Here is a 21,283-nt window from a genome sequence, read left to right on the forward strand (position 1 = left end):
AGGGCTCTGGCTGGGGGTGCAGGCTCTGCGGTGGGGCAAGAAATGAGGAGTGCCGGGTGCGGGAAGGGGCTCCAGGCTGGGGGTGTGAACTCTGGGATGGGGCTGGGAATGAGGGGTTGGAGACGCAGGAGGGTGCTCCGGGCTGGGATCGAGGGGTTCAGCGGGCAGGAGGGGGATCAGGGCTGGGACAGGGGGTTGGGGCATGGAGGGGGTCAGGGGTGCAGGCTCCGGGCGGTGCTTACCTCAAGCAGCTCCCAGAAGCAGCGGCTTGTCCCCCCTCTGGCTCCTATGCTGCGACCTGGCCAGGCGGCTCTGTGCACTGCCCTGTCCGCAGGCGCCGCCCTACAGCTCCCATGGACTATGGTTACTGGCCAATGGGAGCAGTGCAAAGGGGCGGTGCCTGGGGCAGGGAAAGCATGCGGAGCCCCCTGGCTGCCCCTATGCATAGGAGCCAGAGGGGAGACATGCCACTGCTTCTGGGAGCCGCACGGAGCGGGTCAAGCCCCCGACCCCGCTTCCCGGCTGGAGCTCGAGGGCCAGATTAAAACATCTGGAGGGCCAGATGCAGCCCCCAGGCCATAGTTTGCTCACCCCTGGTGTAGTGTGTGCATATCACTGCCCCCTACTGAACGGAATGGGCACTGACTGTGTTTCATAGGCTCAACAATGCTAAAAGAGATGCACTGTCACAGGAACAGCAGGGATAAACCCAGATCCTTCTGCTGTTCCTGTGACGTTTCAAGTGGCCATAGCATACAGCAAATTGGCAGCTTCAGTGGCCATGGATGTTACAATATTATAGAACCTAGGAAACTTTCAGTTTCCAGCCACTAACTCAAAAGTGTTGGGCTGAAATTTTCCATCGCTGGTCTCTGCCTGAAGGTGAGAGAGTTGCAACAAACTTTTATCAAGAGATTTTGAGTGGAGGGAAAATAAATACACTTCTTCCATTTAAAAATATTCCAAAATAATAATTTAAAAACATACTTTTAGACAGGGCTACAGGACAAATGTCTATGACCATGCCACATTTCATGGAGCTAGTGCTTAGCTTAGTTAAAAAATGGTTTGAATGTAACCACTATATTAGTGTTTGAAAATTAACCGCATGTTAGGTAAGGTGCTTAATTCTAGATGGGTGCACTTCAAACAGATGCAGTGAAGTTAGGGAAGTGGGCACGTTGATTCAAAGAGCATACATGCTTGTCTGGCAAAACTAGAGGAGCTATAAGCTTCAGAAAGCAAATTGGTGTGGAAAAAGGAATTCACTAGTACAATACCTCCAGATTCTAATTTTCCCTTTAAATGCATAGGAAATTACCGAAGGTGAAGGGGATCAACGTTAATGCAACAGTAAGGCTGAAAGATTGAATGCTCAAACGTCAGAAAATCCCAAAAGGTTTAAGGTTGCTCTGGCAACGTTAAATCTACCACATACCATAATCACAGTATTCTCTCCTCCTTTCCCTTGTTAAATGTAAGCCTTAATCTATTATCTGTAGACACCATTAAACATACAAGATGTGCAGTAAGGCTGAGTTTACTTTATATTTTGGAATTTCTGACTTGGAGTCTTTGCATCAACGCCACAAAGTTTGCAAGATCGATGGTTTTTGCATTTAATTATCAGTTGATTAGATCCACTCCCAACTAATGCAGCCCTGGCTGGTTTTGAATCCATACACAAAACTGGTATTCCAGAGAGACACTGGCTGTGGCTTCATTAAAAACAGGTGTGGGGTTTTAAACTACAGGATAACAAATGTGCGTTAGCTATCGCACTGTAAAACTGTAGCAGAAACACAAGGCACCTGTAGTTTTTATCATGAGGACGCTAGATGGGACCAAACCTACACCCCTCATCTGTGGTTCATCTCACCTAGCTACCTCAAACTAAAAACTACAACACACTTTTTTTGGCAGTGAAAACCAGGCCTCCATTCACCTGTTCTCTACCACAATGCCCAGTAACTGACAGGTGTGCTCTAATAAATCAAACAGCCTATCCTCACTGCTGCACCTTCTACATTCAGACCCCAACTGGTTTTGGTTTGAATTCTTTTGCCTTGTTCCCACCGCTCTTAAGCTATTTTTATTGCTTATGGGATACCACAGATGCCTCAGATTCCAGGTATATTATAACAGCAGAGAGTGCAGGATTCCTACCCTGTACAGATGGGATGTATGCTGACTCTTGCTACAGACCTATCAGCAGATCCATTAGCAAACAGCTATATAATCTTTGCTTCCTGCATGTCAGATATAATTCGACCCAAGCTTAAGGCCATGGCTGGCCTGCAAGCTGCATGGTATTTTAAACTCTAAAAATGAAATCGTATTTTGTGACTGTGTAAGTGGTGTTCAAACCCTCAAATGCTTTCACTTTTTTTTAGTCTCCCCACTGCATTTAAAAAGCAACCTAATAGCAGCTTCTTATGGACAAAAGGAAATTAGCTGTTTCCATGTATTTCACATGAGCAGCAGAATAGTCACGTAAGATGCATGAAAACATTTGAGGTCTCACACCTTATAAGAAGTTTCCCATGCTTTCTGCAAACCAAACATGCACAGAACTAATCCTGTCAACATGAAACCCATGGATATTTTGCTTCTGTGAATTCTAGAAAGTACAATTATATCGATGTTTCTCATATCTTTTTGCCTACATCCTCTTCTGGGCCGTGTGCTTTACACTTTCTCAGGCTGAAGCCTTCAGTCTTACCTTCTGCTGATTCAGCCTGATGGGTTTTTTTTTTTTTTTTTTTTTTTTTTTTAATACCTGCACCTTGCAGAGTGGTTTGATGTGTTCCAGACATTTTTTATATGGATAGTCTTGTACAGACAATTTTTGCAGAAATGTGTTTTAAAATAGCATGTAAATTGAGCACAGATTTGAAAGTTAATATGTCTGGCCCTAGCAGCAAGAGACTCAAACTGTAGTTTATTCTACTGGAAAGCCTACTTTGGCTTGGGCAGCAAACTATACTATCGCTTGCCTTTCTGATGAGATAACGGTCTCTCATGAGATAACTACCTGAGATGAGATAACTACCTTAGAAGCCCACAGTCAATCTCTCACCACAGACCTCTATCAAAGCATTAACACATTCAACTAAGGCCTGGTCTACGCTGGCGAGGGGATCGACCTAAGATATGCAACTACAGCTGTGAGAATGGCACAGCTGAAGTTGATGTATCTTAGGTTGACCTACCTCGTGTCCTCATGGTGCAGGGTCGACTGCTGCCGCTCCCCCGTCGACTCCGCTTCCTCCTCTCGCCACAATGGAGTACAGGAGTCAACGGCAGAGCGATCAGGGATCGATCACTACCCGCCGATCCAGTGGGTAGTGTAGATGTACCCTTTGGCTCAGCCTCTGGCTTGTTCACCTGTTCCATGGCCCATCCTCTTGTCCTAGAGCATTATTTCTGTGGCTGACATCCTCCCCTTTGACCGGCAGCTCTGTTGCTTTGCTCACTCCCTTCATCTGCCACTGCCTTTGAAGAGATTCTGTTCTCTTTGTTCAGCAGCTTGGGCCCCCCTTCTTTGACAAGCAGTTAAGTGTTGTGTCTGAGGTCATTGTCACCGGACAGGGTCACTTGCTTATCCAGCACTTCTCCTTGCCCCAGGTTTCTGGGCAACAAGCCTTTCCCAGTCTGAACCAATGAACCAGAGCAATGGATGACACTGCTGATGCTGGTTTGAAATTATTTCAGTGACGCAGGAGGACTTATGAACAACAGGTGAGGTCCCAGAAGACTGGAGAAGGGCAAATATACCTATCTTTAAAAAGGGGAACAAAGAGGACTTGGGGAATTACAGACCATAGGCTTAACTTTGGAACCTGGAAAGATACTGGAACAAGTTATTAAACATTCCATTTGCAATCACCTACAGGATAACAAGGCGATAAGGAATAGCCAGCATGGATTTGTCAAGAACAAATCATGCCAAACCAACCTAGTTTACTTCTTTGACAGGGTTACTGGCTTGTGGGTGGGAGGAGAAGCAGTAGACATGATGTATCATGATTTTAGTAAGGCCTCTGACACAATCCCACATGACATTCTCATAAGCAAATTAGAGAAATGCAGGCTAGATGAAATTACTATTAGGTGGGTGCACAACTGGTTGAAAGACCAAACTCAAAGAGTAGTTATCAACAGTTCACTGTCAAACTGGAAGGACATACCTAGTGGGTTCAGACAGGGATCAGTCCTGAGTCCAGAACCATTTAATATTTCATTAATGACTTGGGTAATGGAGTGGAGCATTCGCTCAGAACATTTGCAGACCAAGCTGGGAGCACCTTGGAAGACAGGACTAGAATTCAAAATTGGTCTGAAATCCACAAGTTGTAATTCATTAAAGACAACTGTAAAGTACTTCACTTAGGAAGGAAAAATTAAATGCACAACTACAAAAGGGAATAACTGGCTAGGCAATAGTACTGCTGCAAAGGATCTGGGGGTTCTAGAGGAACATAAATTGAATATGAATCAGCAATGTGATGTAGTTGTGAAAATACAGCCCAGAATATAAGCCTTAACAGGAGAATCGTTATGTAAGACATGGGAGGTAATTATCCTGCTCTACTCAGCACTGGTGAGGCCTCCGCTACAGTACTGTGTCCAGTTCTGGGTGTCACGCTTTAAGAAAGAGGCAGACAACTTGGAGAGAGTCCAGACAGCAGCAACAAAAATGATAAAAGGTTTAGAAAATCTGCCTATGAGGAAAGATTGGGGAGGAAATGGGCATGTTTAGTCATGAGAAAACAAGACTAGAGGGGACTTGATAACAGTCTTCAAATATGGTTTAAATATCCTCTTATAAAGAGGATGGTGAACAATTGTTCTTTGTATCTAGTGATGGTAGGACAAGAAGTAACTGGCTTAATCTGCAGCAAAGGAGATTCAGGTTAAGTATTAGGAAGCTTTAACAATAAGGATCGTTAAGCACAGGAAAAAGCTTCAAAGGAAGGATGTGGAATCCCCATCTTTGGAGGTGTTTAAGAACAGGTTGGACAAACCTGTCAGGGGCGGTCTAGGTTTTCTTGGCCCTTCCTCAGTAAAGGGGCTGGACTAGAGATCAATTCCAGCCCTACATTTCTGATTCTAGGAAGCTGAACACCAAACCCCACTCCTGGCACCAACACCACCCTTCTATTTATGGAAGTTTGTCTAATTTTGAAGGATCCTCAAGAATATGAGAGTTTTTTCCAAACAGATTAATGTAAGCATCACTTGAACCCCCCCAGAAATACAGCCACCTCTGAGGTGGAAGGCAACAGCAACACCACACAACAGATTTGGACCAGATATTATTCAGTCACACATGCATTGGAACAGAAAGTGAACAGAACAGAGATGCATTTGAAATTGTATCTACAGGAAAAAGGAAGAAACACACATGGGAAACAGTGCGGGTCACAACACACCCCAAATCCCCCACTTTTTTTTTTTTTTTTTTTATGGTAACAGTGCCCCTTGTCACCCACAGAATTCTAGAGAGTTTAATAATTAAGCTTTGTGGAATTTGTAGTCAACTTTTTCCTGGTGGACTGTACAATCAAGTCCCAGCTACTACTTATAGCTGCCAGCCTTGATCTTTAATTTACACATTTTCTTTGTGTTCCAGGATCAAGAAATTCTCCACGCCTAAGTCCAGCCTACCTAGAGCTCATGAGCAACCTGACATAGTAGTGGCATATGTGATTGAGAAAGATAAATGAAGGGAATGATTCACTGTCAGGCTTGCAAATTACTAATGAGTAAAACCAGATACATGTAAACAGGGGCAGCTCTAGGATTTGCGCCGCCCCAAGCAGGGCGTCACGCTGCGGGGGGCGCTCTGGCGGTCGCCGGTCCCGCGGCTCTGGTGGACCTCCTGCAGACATGCCTGCAGAGGGTCCGCTGGTCCCGCGGCTCCGGTGGACCTCCCGCAGGCACGCCTGCGGATGCTCCACCGGAGCCGCGGGACCAGCGGACCCCCCGCAGGCACATCTGCAGGAGGTCCACCAGAGCCGCGGGACCAGCGGACCCTCCGCAGGCATGCCTGCGGGAGGTCCACCGGAGCCGCCTGCCACCGCCCCAAGCGTGCGCTTGGCGCGCTGGGGTCTAGAGCCGGCCCTGCATGTAAATGGAATGCAATAAGTGCGCAGTTACCTGGCTTTATGATCAGTGTTCCCTCACAGGACATGTTTTTTAAATTTGTATGGGTGGGGGAGTCAGGAAATTGAAGTTCTGGGTCCCAAAGCAAGTGTAACTAAGTCACATTGTACGTGGATACACATGCACACACCTTTCCCCCTAGCATCTCAAAATGCTTTACAAATATTACATAATTCAGACAGACCCCCATGTGGGACAGAGTATTAGGCCTTTTTTAGTAATGGATAAACTGAGGCTCAGAGGTAAAGTCAAGTTTTCAAGCGCACAGAGAAGAAGTGAGTGACAGAGCTGGAAACCAGGAGGTAGATCCTGTGCTAACCACTAGACTACCCTTCCTCTCTAAAAGGAGAATGGTATCTAGATCAATGAGCCAAGATACAGGTGCTTTGGGAGCCATCATTTAATTTCCTGGGGTTTGTGTCTTTAAAAACCCCAACCAAAACACCGCAGTGACTATTTACATTCATGCAGACAGCATTTTTTGTTGTTGTTCTAATATTTCAGTGGTTCGACTTCAGAATTCTACACAAGGGACAGTGTATCCTTAGAACGTGAGTCATGACACACCATGCACCTAGCAGGACACTTATTGAATACATGCCCCCTTATTCAATAGGGGAAAGCAAACACCAAAGACAGCAATCAGAAGATGAGCAGCAACAGAAAGCACTTACCTGGGCAACTTTATCCCGCAAGACACACCCAAAAAGCACTTAATCCAACAACACTGAGCGAGCCAGTCGGGCAAGCATGACAGAGGCCAGAAGGAGAGGGCGCTACATGCAAAGCTGCAGAGCCAATACTAGCTTGATGCTCTGCCGGAACACACTAGCAGCATGTTGCGCTCTCGTTTGCCGCCGCATTTAGCTACAAAGCTAACGCTGATCAATTTCTCTCACTACACTATATTTGCCTCTAATCAGCTTCTCTTCTATGTATTTAAGTGAGAGATTTCTGCTTCCCTGATGGAACCCCTGTCTCTGCCTGTTTGTCTATTACACATCATCTGCAGGGTGTCTTGATGCTATTTACTGCACATAAAGTAACGTGTTCGGAACACCTTTGGCATCAGCCCCCATCACCCAATACAGCTGTCCCCTAACCCCCAAGAACATAAACCAGACCTAGAGAGACCAATAATTAAGGGGCTCCCAGCATCCTCAGACCAGGAAAACGGCGCGCAAGCACCATGCTCTAAGAGCTACAAAACCTGGGCTACGCTGAACTCCCAATGGGAAGGATTACCAGTGTCATGGCCCCCCAGAGAAAGCCATGCCACTGCCTCATGATAAGCTCCAGGCTGTGGATCAAAAGCTACTGTGAAAGGGGCAAGTCAGAGACTATTTAGGGCTTTATAGATGGAAATCAACATTCTGAACTGCATCCAGAACCAGCACCCTGTTCAATCCCTCCACATTTCAGCATCAGGTTACAGGGAGCAGTGGCCTGACTCAGGAGACAGGATTCTCTTTGGAGCATGTCAGCATCACCAACCCATCGAAAGGGCAAAGAAAGGCTGTAGCAGAGCTGGGAGCCTGATATCAGGAGTAGGGGAAGAGATCAGAAACACTGATAGGTACATTTTACCACCAAGCGTACTACTGTAATAGATCCTATCCAACAGATGGGCTAGAATCTCAAGTGCTTTAGCTGAACAGCTCGGTGAGGGTAAAGCAAGGTCTCTTCTGGAGACCGCATCACAGACTGATGTGCTGAGTGAAAGAGCATGATGCTCAGGGGGGACAAGAGGATAGACACCTTCTCAAACTAAGGATTATAATACAAAATGTGTGTGTGGTGCTGAAACATAACTATAGTTCTGGCTCCAATCCTATTGGAGTGCTAGAGGGGAAAGGAGAAAATTACTCCAGGGGAAGAGGTGATAAGTGTGTGTATCTGGGGAAGGGAATAGAAATGGGGGAGGTCATCAGGATTTGTATAAATTTTGGAATTTTACCTGGGCTGAGCTCCCCAGTCTCAGCAGCACCCCAGAACCTCAAGATGCCTTCAACATGCCCTGCAAAGCTCAGGCAGCTGAATTCAGACCCTGCCAGGTCCACCAATAACCTTGAGGGAAGAGGCACAATCTAACATCTGAGTTTTCAGAGGACACAAATTTAAGGCAGCAGCAAATGTGGAGGAACACAGCGAACAAATCCAGACTGATCTGGAGAGATTAGGTTTATGGGCTGCGGGAAGCAATAGGGAAGGGAACAATGGGGCCAGAAGCCGATTAGCGACCGCAAATCTGTAACACTGATGTCACCACTCTAACAGAGACTGGTTTGAAATAAAAATCTGAAGGGAAGACAGACAGGTGAAGTGAAAAGCAGAAAAGTCAGAAGGCTTCTCCCCACAGTGCATTGGTACAGACTGAAGAGGCAAATATCTGATAGACTGGCTGAGAGATCACTGGCAGAAGAAATCTCCAGCCTTGCGTCTATCAGATAAATATTGGAATTGGATCATGTTGTATTCTGCTCCTCTTATATAGGGTAGGCTTCAGAAACACAGACAGGTAAGAGGAGGGATAGCTCAGTGGTTTGAGCATTGGCCTGCTAAACCCAGGGTTGAGAGTTCAATCCTTGAGGGGGCCACTTAGGGATCTGGGGCAAAAATTGGTCCTGCTAGTGAAGGCAGGGGGCTGGACTCGATGACCTTTCAAGGTCCCTTCCAGTTCTAGGAGATTGGTATATCTCCAATTATTACCTTTATGCTCCCTACTTATCCAGCCCTGCCTCTCAGATCACCCCTCCAATAATGCCATTGTTTATGGAGTGCTTGTCTCTCTCTGTTAAGTCTCGGTGCCATTTTTACGCTGCCTCCTATACATGGGGAGCCAGAATGGCTTAAATGGAATGCTCCCCTCATCCCACAAGCCTCTATTTGCCGAATGAAATTCCTCCTGAAATCTCACTCTTCCCAGGATGTCCTCCATAAGTGCCTCAATAACATTCACTGTCTCCTCCCTACATTATCTGCATGCACATGCCCACACACAGAACCACCACGAAGTACAGAGGCCAGGAAAGTATCCACTTGATCGTACTGCTGTCACCCCATTCTTCCTCGGCCCAGTCCCTCCTTTTGTTTCACATCCCTGCCCATCATGTCACACCTAAAAGTTTCGAATCCGAGCCCCTTGTGACAGGACTGTCTTTTCAGGAAGTACCTAGTACATTTCTGGGTGCTAAAAGAGAATGGTGTTAAGCACATTTCAGAAAAAACATGGCTGAAAATCATTTCTTCCTACCCTTCCCCTGGAGTACAAGTTCTGGGTTCTGCTTGATAACAGTGCTAATGCCTACAGCAGTGTTCAGAATGCAGCCTCCTGCTCTGCTTTGGATGTTAAACCATCATTTGCCAACCAACTACAGCAGGGGAAATCAAACAGAACTGTGAGCAAACGTGTAAGCATATAAAAGGCTTCAGTGAGTTTATTTTGTGCGTTAGTTTTAAAGAACATGGATGGCAAATTTTGCTTTCAGAGATTTAGCCAAACATAAAATGGCAGTTGTAGCTTTAAAAATAAAGGCACAATCATTTAAAGTGAAACTGGCTCAATTACAAGGCAGCTTTGCCATGTTTTGATTGGACCCTTTTGCTTTGGCTGCTGGTATTTTTCGTTTGAGTCTTTCCTGTCTGTGTCTCCCTGCACTGGCTGGGTGTGGCTCCCACACCAAGGCCCACGCAGAATCATAGAGTGTCATACCCACTCCATCTCTCTGCCAACACAGCTCTAATTCCTACAGTACATTTGCTGGCATTTTGTAGAGTCTAGTTGTGTATATTCCAAGTGAGGAGTCAGCCAGTCTTTCCCTGGAGAGGCTACTTCACAGCTTAATGCATCTCCCTGTCTGGAAGCAACAGCTCCCAGCATTAACTGTTTTGCATCCATTGCTGATACAAATCCTTTCCCCATCTCTCAAACCCAGCCTCTCACCTCATTAATGCGGATTTGCTGGAGCTCCTGTTCAGCTGCAGTCAGTGGGGCTGGGGCAGAGCAGGACGACACATGCTTCTGGTAGCCACTTAGTGAGATGTCTTCCTGCAGCCACCAGACAAAAGTGGGAGTAAATGTCATTAGCATAATTATTACAGAATGAAGATCGCTCCCTCCCCTGACCACAATGTTCACCAATGCATGAGAGACGGAAGAGAATGCTCTCCTGGAAGTTCTACACTACCGCTGCTTTAGACTCTGACCACACAATCCATTACAGTGTGATCTCACTTGGTTCCCCAGGTTTCTCAAGGAAGCACAGCCTGTAAACAGGCAATATAGGGGCTCGACATTTTTGGCCACTATAACAGGGGGCTACTTGATACAATAACAAAAATCACAGAATGAGGCTCACCTATCGGTCTCTCAAAGAGTCAAATCTTTGAGTGCTCGGGGAGTTCTCACTCTTCCCAGGAGCACATGACAAAAGGACAGTGATCCAGTCAACATGGGGTATCTTTAGAGAAATGGCAGCTGTGCATGCACTACTGCAAGCTGTGTCAACACCTCAGCTAAATCATTACTACTATTAGCTCCATATAGCAGGTAACACATTGCGTAGAGTAGAGTAGCACATCCATTGTGGCACTATGACCTATATGAAGATGTAGATTTGATCCTCGCTCAGAAGAACTTACAGTCTACACCAGTTGTACACTGGGAAACTTTACCAAATATTAATTATTCCAGAATAACTATGATATAAATAGCTACTCACTGAAGTTTCCAAGCATAGACAAGCCCTATGTCTTCTTTTAGAAGTTAAACAAAAATCTTAACTAATTTTCTCCACATTTCAAATAATCCCCCATTTGGAAGTGGGTTCTCCTTCCAGCTGCCTGACTGCAACAGAGTTTACAACCTGGGCAAATCTGCGGCAGCTGGAGATAATCCATCTGTAACAGGTACTTATCCCAAGCTCTAGTCACAGAAACAGCTGACCCGCAGAATTCAGGCTGGCCGATGCCAGCAATTGCAGATACTCCCAGCTCACTAAAAAGTGAGCCCCATCCCCCATCATGTCCCTTTGGGAAAAAACCCTTGAAAAATAAGCCAGTGTTGGAGCATGCTCTGAAAGTCAGAAAAACGTGGGCTATGTTGGACCATGATGGGTGGTGGCTATTAGTACAGGTGGCTGCAGTTAGCAAACAAGTTTTACTGTATAGCAACCTGGTTTCATTTATTGAGACAAGCTGCCACCTTGTGGCGTTATTTAAAACGGCACCTTTATAAAAAATGTACATCCTCCCCCCCACCCCATCTCTTCTATAAATGTAATAATCGGTTTTCTTTGATGTTCCACTAGATTAGCAGAAAAGAAACCTTCTCTTCTGCTTAGTGCCAAGGGGCAATATGATTAATCATTTTATAAATGATTTCTTCATTCAAACAGAACAAGGGCTAAGGAAATTGCCAGGATAACCCTGAATGGATAAAGATACAGCCTGTAGGCAGTGATGGGGTTAAAGGAACCAGCTCTCCCATGGGTGAGCAGACTGAAAGCAGCCTGTTCCCAAGCTGCCAAGGTAGCGACCCACACAAATCACAGCACCTGCTGCTGAGCTGAACAGGGAAAGTCAAAGATCTTCATCAATTTCACTTGTGTGCAGGCACTTCAAGAACAGAGCGCCTGCAGGCGCTCTTTAACCTTAAAAGAGCGAAGACGGACTCTAAAGAAACAAGGACAGAGAGCAGTAACAAAGGTGGGAAAAACCCAGTAGTGATCCAGGAATATTTTAACCCCCATGTGCGGTATCCCAGGCAGTTTTGGCACTGGTTATTGCATCAAGCCTGATCTACACCTAAAACTAAGCTCAACCTAGCTACAGTTGCTAAGAGGTGTGAAAAATTCACACCCAAGAGACACAGTTAAACCAACCTAAGTCCTAGGCCATCAACCTAGCTACCACGTCTCAAGGGAGTGGATTTACTCCAGTGATGGAAAAACCTCTCCCTGTTGCTGCAGCAAAGGTCTACCCCACAGTGCTCCAGCGGTGTAGCCATACCCTGAGATGTTAACCAGAAGGTGCTGTGGGCTTGCAGTCCATGCCATGAGCAGGTGTCCTTACCTTAACTGTTCCAAACAGCTCATCCTTTATGTGTCCTCCTCCAAATTCTTTTTTCACAGTTGCTCGGGTCGCTGCATACAGCATCTTCAGTCTAACCTGGACAAGTAGAGAGTGAGCAAGATCTATTCAGTGAGGCAGAAAGTTTAACAGGATCTGAGTCTGGGCTCCTGCCCTCTGCTAATTCAAGGGCATCAATTCTGCAGCTGCTGAAGTGCTAGACTTCTACCGATGGTGATACTACAAGGCATTGGAGAAGATAGAACTCCTCTCATTAACAGGAATCCACCCCTATCTGTCAGCAACTGCATCATCCCAGCTAGGCAGTCACATTCACTGTCTTACGATGTATTCCAACAGACTGTCCTATCAGTCTGGGGTTTCACTTCCACACAGCTATAGAATTAGTAATGACAGCTGAGACCCACAAGACGTCATTGAGATGCTAGTCAACCTAATTCTGGAACTTTACTGGCATGACAAGCCCAAACATTTCCCCTCTCTTTAAAAGGGTTAATCTCTACACACAGATCATTTCTAATAAGTGCTCCAAAACTGCAGTTTGGATTTCAGTCCCCCTCTAAACTGGATCCTTTATTTGACTGATCTCCCTGTTTAAAATTCCGCTTTAAAGCAACAGGAGAAAGCTATGGCTTGGTTTTAATTGAAGCTCATTGTTTCTAATCTTACCACATCTAACTCCAGAGAATAATTTCTCCAGGCTGTTTTGGTTGCCTCTTATCTTGCTCTTTGAGCCAGAAACAAATTGCCTTCCTCCCCATGCCCACACACACCATCACAACCAACTTCTTGATTTCTTCTGTCTATCCCACATGTAAAGACTGCTTTACTAGCCTTTCCCTCCTCAACTCACCACCCCCCCAAAAAACCTGCGGTTAGTCAGTGGCCCCCATTACAGAAGAATTTTGGATAGTGCTCTGGACATCCCAGAATGGCTTAAATGCAGCCAGTAGTCACCTTACCACAAAGCAGAACCTGACTCAATAGCCAGTGGTGACAACAGAAGTAGGATCCTGGCACTCCTGGGGGAGAAGGGTTCTGTAGTGAATTTAGTTCTGGTGGCAAGTGTCTGATGAACTGAGCCAAGCCAGCACAGGCAACAGCAATGACAGCTTTAATAATACCATGTAGCCTCTAGATTGTTCTTTTCATCAGATCTCAGAGCACTTTACAAAAGGTCAGCATCATTATCTCTATTTTACTGATGGGGAAGCGGAGGCCCAGCGCGGTGAAGTGACTTGTCCAAGGTCAGCCAGCAGAGCTGGGAATAGATCCCATATCTCTCGGGTACCGTCCAAGTGCTCTACCCCTAGGCCACACTGCCTCCCAGAGCAATCTGCTACTGTGATTCAATCTTATTTCATTCTAATTCTCTACAGCTGGCTTGAGATGACCTTGGGTTAAGTCACCAGCTGTCACTTTCCCTCCTCTGAAAAGTGGGAATGAGAATACTTATCTTACGCGGGGGAGGGGGATTGGGGCTTCAAAAAATGTTAGGTGCAACAGGGTCAAATACAAACATTAATATCTTGACTGGCCACAAGGTGTCACTGTGGCACCAGAGTAAAGTTTTTTTCTTGTGGCATTTGATGTGTTCATAGAGTAATACAGACTGGTAATTGGAGAGGGTGTACAGGAGAAGGAGTCTGGCCCACATACTTAGGGTCTAACTGATCGCCATATTTAGGGTCAGGAAGGAATTTTCCCCCAGGTCAGATTGGCAGAGATCCTGTGGGGTTTTCACCTCCCTCTGCAGCATGGATCATGGGACACTTGCAGGTTTAAACTAGTGTAAATGGTGGGTTATCTGTCACTTGAAGTCTTTAAATTATTATTTGAGGGTTTCAGGAGCTCAGCCAGAGGTTAGGTGTCCATTACAGGAGGGGATAGGTTAGGTTCTGGGGCCTGCAATGTGCAGGAGGTCAGACTAGATGATCATGATGGTCCCTGCTAGCCTTGAAGTCTGAGTCAACCCTGCCGTAAAACTCTGCCTGCATGCGGTTACATGTCAGATCTCAAGTAAAGCAGGGCCAGGCTGGATCATGACTTGGGTGGCCAGAGGATTCTGTAGGTAGCTCTCTTCCCTCGAGTCAGCACTGGATCGACCCGAGCAAGCTGGAAGGGGACACTGCTGACAGGAACAGCTTGCAAATGAGAGCTAAAACTCGGGTCTTGACCACTCATGGTGGCACTTTTTGCCAAAGTAGGAGTGTAAAATCTTGGCCAAGTTTCCTCATGGATAATTACATTCCACTCCCTACAGGCTGGATTCACTCCTTGCCTGTATCTGTCATGTAGTTTACAGTAGTCTGTTAAACAGTAGCCAAGCTTTCCCCCGGAGGAGAACTGATGCACGCTACAGAACAGAGCATTTGCAGAGCACGTTAGGGTCCATCTGGCTAACCAGTGTTACACGGAAGTTAGATGATTAGCTCTGCTAAGCGAGTCTTCAGAAAATGATACACTAACCTTTGAACAATTCCAATAATTAGTCCTTAAATACAGCTTTCCATCCTCTACCCACCACACAAACATTCTTGTGAGTGCCAGGAAAATTACAACCCTGCAAAGAGGAATTTAGAGAGACCAAAGGCTTACAGGAGAACTGTCAGGGGACCAGGAGATGAAGAGCCACTCAAAGCCCTGTGCATTCTGGGTGTCCAACCGGTAGAGGATATAACATGGCTGTTGTTCATCCAGCAGCGGCAGCACGAAGGAGTCATAGTCTTTATCCCAATGGCGAGACAGTTCTTTGTAGGCTCCCAGCACTAGCTGCTCTGAAAGGAGGAAGAGAAGAACTATGAATTACAAAGCAAAGGTTAGTACAGGCCATGGGGCTGCATGACTCATTGCTCTAATGCCTTGCACTCCTGAGAGCTCAGATGCTGCAGCCCTATTCTCCGCTCTCCCACCTGTGAGATCTTGTGCAAAGCAATCTAGAAGCTATTCCCTTATGTGCTTTAAAGTGTGGGGGACCATGTGCTCTCAGAGCCTCTGGGGGAGCGGAGTGCATAATACCACCACCATAAACATGTGCGGATGTTTCAAAAGTCCCACCCACTAGGAGGTAACGGGGAGGAGCAACGTTACTTGGTCTACCCCATTCCACGATTTCTGAACACAAAATTAACATTGGAATACGAAGCTTTTCCCATATCGGGAGAGCAGGGCTCAGGAGTTGCAGTTCCAAAGATTTGGACGAGCTACCTGTTGCATTAGAACAGGCACCAACATGCTCAGGTTTTAATTAATCCAAATGGCAACTGCTCCGCATCACCTTCTGCATCCAATGGTGTCTCCTGTGCTGGAACGTGCTGGGTGGCTGCCTCCTCCCAGAGACCTTCCCCACAGCGAGATACAGCCTCACCCAGTCTCTCAATGAGCACACATTACAGCAGGCGTTACCGGGGAGGAAGACAAGTGGGAGATGCTGCAACTACCAGGGCTGAGGAGTGGGCACACAGGCCAGTGCCAGCTAGGGTGGAAAGGCTAGGACACCACAGCCCCACTATAGCCACTGTGGGCGTGTGGCCAGCACAGACCAACTTGCACTCCTCCCAGCTACAGGAGGCCACTGCCAGCAGCAAGGAACTGATCGGTCAGCAATCGCACCAGCTGCTTCTCCATATTGCAGAGCAGTTGATTTCCAGGAGGCCCAAAGGCAGGCTGGAATCCCATGCATAGCTAAGCTCCCCTGGAATCTCCTCTCTTCCAGCTGCTCCTCATACCTATACAGCCTCCCTGGCAGACGTGGTGCGTGTGGCTCTCACAGGATCCCCCCTGTGCGATGCTACCAGCGTTCCCTAGCTCTGCAGACTGATCAATGTGTGGATAGCTTCCTTCTCCCCACAGCCACCCGGAACCCTCCCTGCTCGCTATCCCCACTCCCGCCCAGGGTCAGGTTCCCCACCCCTCCCCAGGGTCCTGTGGTCACTGGTCCAGTCCCTAGGCTTTCGGCTGAACAACTATGGAGGTGACAGGGGAAGGCAGCAAAGAGTTTGGGGCTTGTCGCTACCACAAGCCAGGGCTGGCAACGTATTCTCAGAAACCTCAACTTCCCCTATGATGCAAAAAAGGGAGAGAAAACACCACTGAAATACGACTGCCAACATCAGCCGCTTCCTGCCCTTAGCCTGCTGCTGTGGCTTGGTCCAAGCACACGTACTACCATCTAGGGGCAAGGGAAGTTATGGGCACATCTCGCTGATGCAGCGGGCCCTGATCTCACCGCTGCCATTTTGATGGTGCCATGGTGCCACGCAGGGCAACACGCTGCACCTCCTGCGCTTCCTCTTCCTGCCGAGCTTGTCGCCAAGGCCGATGCCACACCACACAAAAGGCGTCCAATGTGCCTGGGAAGGAAAGCACTGAGCATGCAGGGGAGGGGGAGCAGGGCAAGGCACCATTCAGGAGTGACAGCCAATGAGATGCTAGCTCACAGAACTGGTGTTTCCCTTCCCCATTCAAACACCCTTCTGCGGTGTTGCAAGGAGGGCGACCGGGGGCCATGCTCAGGGCAGGTAGTAGGGTCTGGGGAATCAGTGTAAAGGAAGGGTTGGGATGTGCAGGAACACACTGTCCCCCTGTGCTCAGGGCATGACCACATCTTCACACGAGCAAGGCACAGATTGAGGAGAGGTGCTGTGGAGAAAGGCAGGGTGGGACCCACAGATCAGCTTTCATGTAGTACCTCCAAGTCAGACCCCAACATACACCACTAGGGCCTTCCAAGGCAGCAGGGCTTCAGCAAACAGCCCCAGCCAGAGCCCTTAGGGAAAGGGCTCACATGCAGCTAGGGAGCATTCCTGAGCCCTGCAGCCACCCTGGAGAGAGATGACGCTGTCAGTGTGTAACAATACAGTGTGTGCAAAGAAAGCAGGGACTGTCTTCTCAGGGCCACAGCCGCCCCAAGGGGCAGAGCAGTCTCGCCTGGCAAGCTGCAGCCATTCAGTCCCTACGATAACCCAACCCCATCAGACTCACAAGTCGAGGAGCCTTTGTGTTCCAAAACAAACGACATGCTCGTGGCTAAACACAGTCCGCTAAGTGCAGGGTGCTGGCGGGTGGTGAGCCAGCGCGCGAAAGGCAGCACAGAGCCTGCAATTTGCACTTCACTCACGTCCAGACCTTCCAAGAGAGGCCACAAACAGTTTTCTGTCTTTTTTCCGGCTTCTTGCCGCATCCCAGGACAGTTCCCATTGGCTTCAATGGGAATCTCGAGCCGGCACTGGCTGAGGGAGATTTCTAGGGATTTCCATTGCTCCCTCACCCGGGGCTCCAGTCACTTAGTGACGTGCCAGGGCATTGTAAGGTTCCCACTCATGCTGTGATAACCCTGGAGACTTGGGTTTCCCAGAAGCTGAAAGCAAAGCAGCCTCTGCAGGGTTGTCAGGAAGCTGGGAATTGGATGAACACAGCTCCAGGCGGAGCAGCCTACCTGCTCTGCCCCCAATATCCTTCCAGCGCTTTCCCAAACAACCACCATTGATATCCCATGGGGTGGGGAAACATGGCCACAGGCATCTCCCCTGTGTCTTGGGATTCCCCAGGAGGATCTTCAGAAAGCCACCAAGGAAGAAGGTGGAGTGCACCTCCTGAAAACCACAAGGGTAGCTGGCAAGGGGAACACACTCCGGGTCCATCCAGAAGTGCCTCCTAAACCCTGGTTTCAGAACACTGGGGCACCCAAACAGCCATCCTCTAGGGATTGTGGTGCATTGCTGCTAGGGGACCTAGGTATGCTCCCAAGCTACTGCCTGAGCAATTGTGGGGCACCTCTCCATGTAGGGGTTTGGGAGACAGTGGCCTATGCCAGGTGGGACATGGATGAACCTGCTGGATTGAAGAACGGACTCACAGAAGGGAGCCACCCAGTCCAGGAGGATTAGCAGGAGCCCTGAGGCTCCCACCACCTTTGAAGATGCCCTATCTAAAGCAACAGTTAAAGGCTATGTTTGTGTAGGGTTTGCGCTTCTCCCCCACTCCCCATCCCACTGTACAAACACCCAGCCCCCGCATGTGCACTGTCAAACTCAGCAGGACTGGGTTTGAGGATAAATAGAGGTTTCATACAGCCCTAATTTCCACCTACCCTCGCCACAGCTGCATCCTCCGGCATATAATCCCATCCCACATATCCACTGCACTTGACACTCCAAGGGACCTAGCAATTACAGTTCTTCTCCTGAAATCACAGGAATTCAAATCCACCAAAAATGTATTCTGTTTCTACCATGCACGTCAGAAAAAACAGGTCCAGATTTCCAGAGCCATTTACACACACACACGAATAATTACTGCACACAAATATTGAAACTGCTTGCAAAACAGCAGTCGTGCAACTACGCACCCCTTTGACCTGTGAGTTTAGCAGTCCTGGACTCTCAGTAAGTTACAAGTGGCACCATGCCACAGCACTGATAACGCATGTGTGTGGGGGCAAGGGAGAGAATATTAAGTGGACAGTTACCCCTGCAGCTTGGCCCACATCCAGTGACTTTCAGCCCATCTCCAATACATCACTTGATTCAAAACAAACGTGCTCACAGTATAGTTTGCTCTTGCTTCTAATCAGGAATAGGAAGCTTTCAGGTTTGCAATCAGTTCTGCTTTACTTTTCCAGCAGGGTTCATGCAGGGCAGCTGAGAGCGGGTTCGGGTCCCAGTGAAAAAAGGGCGGACCAGCTAAATAGGGTTGACAAAGCCAGGCCCCAGGCCCCCTTCCGGACAGCTGGGCCCCAGTAATTTGTACTGGCTTCCCCCCCCACCCTCGTCAGCCCTGGGTTCATGTGATCTGTAGGGTCAGGTCGGCAGATTTCCAGATTTCCTTTGCTTGCAGGGGGCAGGCATGCGTGTTCCTCAGCCTTTACCCTCCTCATCCAAGTCTCTGGTACCAGGACATCCTCAAACCGCTCTCCACCACAGCTGAATTAATCACGCACACAAATCACTGTTCCGCTGCAGTTGCGGAAGTCGCAACTCAACCTGTTTGTTCCCAGCTGGCAGATCAGCGGGAAGATCTCAGAAGAGCTGAACGTTTCCCCAGGGAATGGCACTACAGTAGGCCTGCACAACATACGGCCCGCGGGCCGCATGTGGCCTACGTGGGCTCACTGTGCGGCCCGCGGAGGGTGAGTAGGCAAGCAGGGGGGTGGGGCAAGCCAATGGCTGGCCAGCCGGCGGGTGGGTGGGGTGGTGAAGAGGCCACTGGCAGGCTGGGGAGTGAGGGTGAACCAGTGGCAGAGGCAGCGGCAGAAGGTAAGAGGCCAGCGGCGGAGGGAGCAGGCAAGCCGGCGGTGGACAGGCAGGCGAGCTGGCAGCGGGGGGGGGCAAGAGGGGGGAGTAGGCAAGCTGGGGGGCAGTGGCAAGGGGGCAGGTGAGCCAGTGGCAGGGGAGGGGGGCTGAGGAGGTGAGCGGGCAGTGGCGGAGGGGCTGAGGAAGCAAGCAGGTGGGCAGTGGTGAGCTGAAGTGGTGAGCGGGCTGGGGCGGGTGAGTAGGCAAGCCGGGTGGGTGGGGGGCTGAGGAGGCGAGCGGGCGAGCAGTGCAGGGTGGCTTTATACTGGGGGGGTGAGGAGGCGAGTGGCGAGTCGGTGGCTGACTTGTTCTACTGATCTTGTCTCATAAAAATTGGTCCTTTTTGCTGCTTTTCTCTGGACTGGGGGTTGTCCCAGTGCTGCAAAGAGGGTGTTCCCAAAGGAAGGTGCTTGCTTCTAACCCCCTCCCCCTCAGGCCATCAGTATGTCTGCTCTTCTCTAGTCAGCCCACTTGACAAGTTTAATTGTTCTTGGTCTGGCTCTCAGCCCTTCTCCAAGGGTTGCAGCTGTCTGGAGGTGCTGCCTTCCACATCTTCCTCAGTCACACCTTGTCCATTTAACAGGGCAATTGATTACCAAGTGGGGGGAAAGATCTTATTCTACTCCTAGCAAAAAGACATTTTCTTTTACCTTAATTATACTACCTTAGGGGCCTGCTATAATATATTACCAAGGTTCAATACTGCTGTTTCGGCGAGGCAGCACTGGGGAAGGAGAGTTTGTTTCCGCAGGGTGGGTGGTGGTGAGGGGGGTTGTTTCAGTGGGGCTGGGCAGCACTGGGGGGAGGGTGTTTGGGGAGGGGGGCAGTGGGTTTCGGCCCTCAGCTGTTTTCTTTGGAGTAATATGGCTCTTGCTGCTTTACGAGTTGTGCAGGCCTGCACTACAGCAATAAAGAAGTCAGACTGGGGAGAACTACTAGGGCACCTATCCATTCACTCACCCCCTTCCGTCAACACAGAATTGTTCCTCACAGCAATGTACCATCCAGTGCTTTGTCCAGCCTCATGGGGAATGACTCAAACAATGGCCAGCCCCGTCATCTCCTCCAGGAGACTATTCCTCAGTCCAGCAGAGCTCCCCGTTATAGCCTCTCCGATATTCAACCTCACTTAATTTCATTCTGCTACCCCAACACCCTTTGTCCTACTGACAGACGCGCAAGTTCCCACTTTGTCCTGCACCCAGGCCATTTGGTTCCTTCCTCCCAAATGATCCCTTCACGCTCTAATCATCTGTGCTGCTACGACATAAAGAGTCTCTGGAAGTGACCACACACACACACACACCCCTCAAGTCTCTAAAGTACGTTTTTTCCCCACAGCTACGAAGTACACAACTATCTACAGTACTAGATAGAGGGATCACGCTTCACATGCAGGCCTGTCTATTTGAGCAACTGTCTCTATCCCCAGATAACCAGGTTCTTGTGTTAACACAGCTCAATTCGTATGAAGGAAGGAAGCAGGGATGGGGAGGGGTCCAACAGGATGTTCTCAGAGAGGGGTCCTGGCTTTGGAATTTGTTTCCTTTCCTTTGCTCTGCTAGAACCTGGATCAGGGAAGCATTAGAACATACTGCCAGACCCACCTGTATCACCCTTAAAGGTGAGGTGCTGATGACTGGGGGCTGGGTGAAGGAGAAGGGAGTGTTTGGAGTTGAAGAAGGTCCCACCCTTTAAGTTTAACAGGCATTGCTCTCTCAGAGAGAGTTTGC

General features: G+C 48.5%; 1 protein-coding gene across 3 annotated transcripts in view; it reads right to left on the reverse strand.

The window, feature by feature from the left end:
• WDR82 (WD repeat domain 82) overlaps positions 1-21,283 on the reverse strand; it is a 140,713-nt gene that overhangs the window by 13,700 nt on the left and 105,730 nt on the right. For all 3 annotated transcript variants that reach the window (XM_045023904.1, XM_045023907.1, XM_045023905.1), the window contains 3 exons: positions 14,857-15,035; positions 12,241-12,336; positions 10,112-10,216 (listed from right to left, as the gene is read on the reverse strand). In XM_045023904.1, coding sequence (XP_044879839.1) covers positions 10,112-10,216; positions 12,241-12,336; positions 14,857-15,035 — 380 coding nt within the window. The remainder of the gene's footprint in view (positions 1-10,111; positions 10,217-12,240; positions 12,337-14,856; positions 15,036-21,283) is intronic.

The sequence above is a fragment of the Mauremys mutica genome, chromosome 7, assembly GCF_020497125.1.
Source record: "Mauremys mutica isolate MM-2020 ecotype Southern chromosome 7, ASM2049712v1, whole genome shotgun sequence".
In the NCBI taxonomy this organism is placed as follows: Eukaryota; Metazoa; Chordata; order Testudines; family Geoemydidae; genus Mauremys; species Mauremys mutica.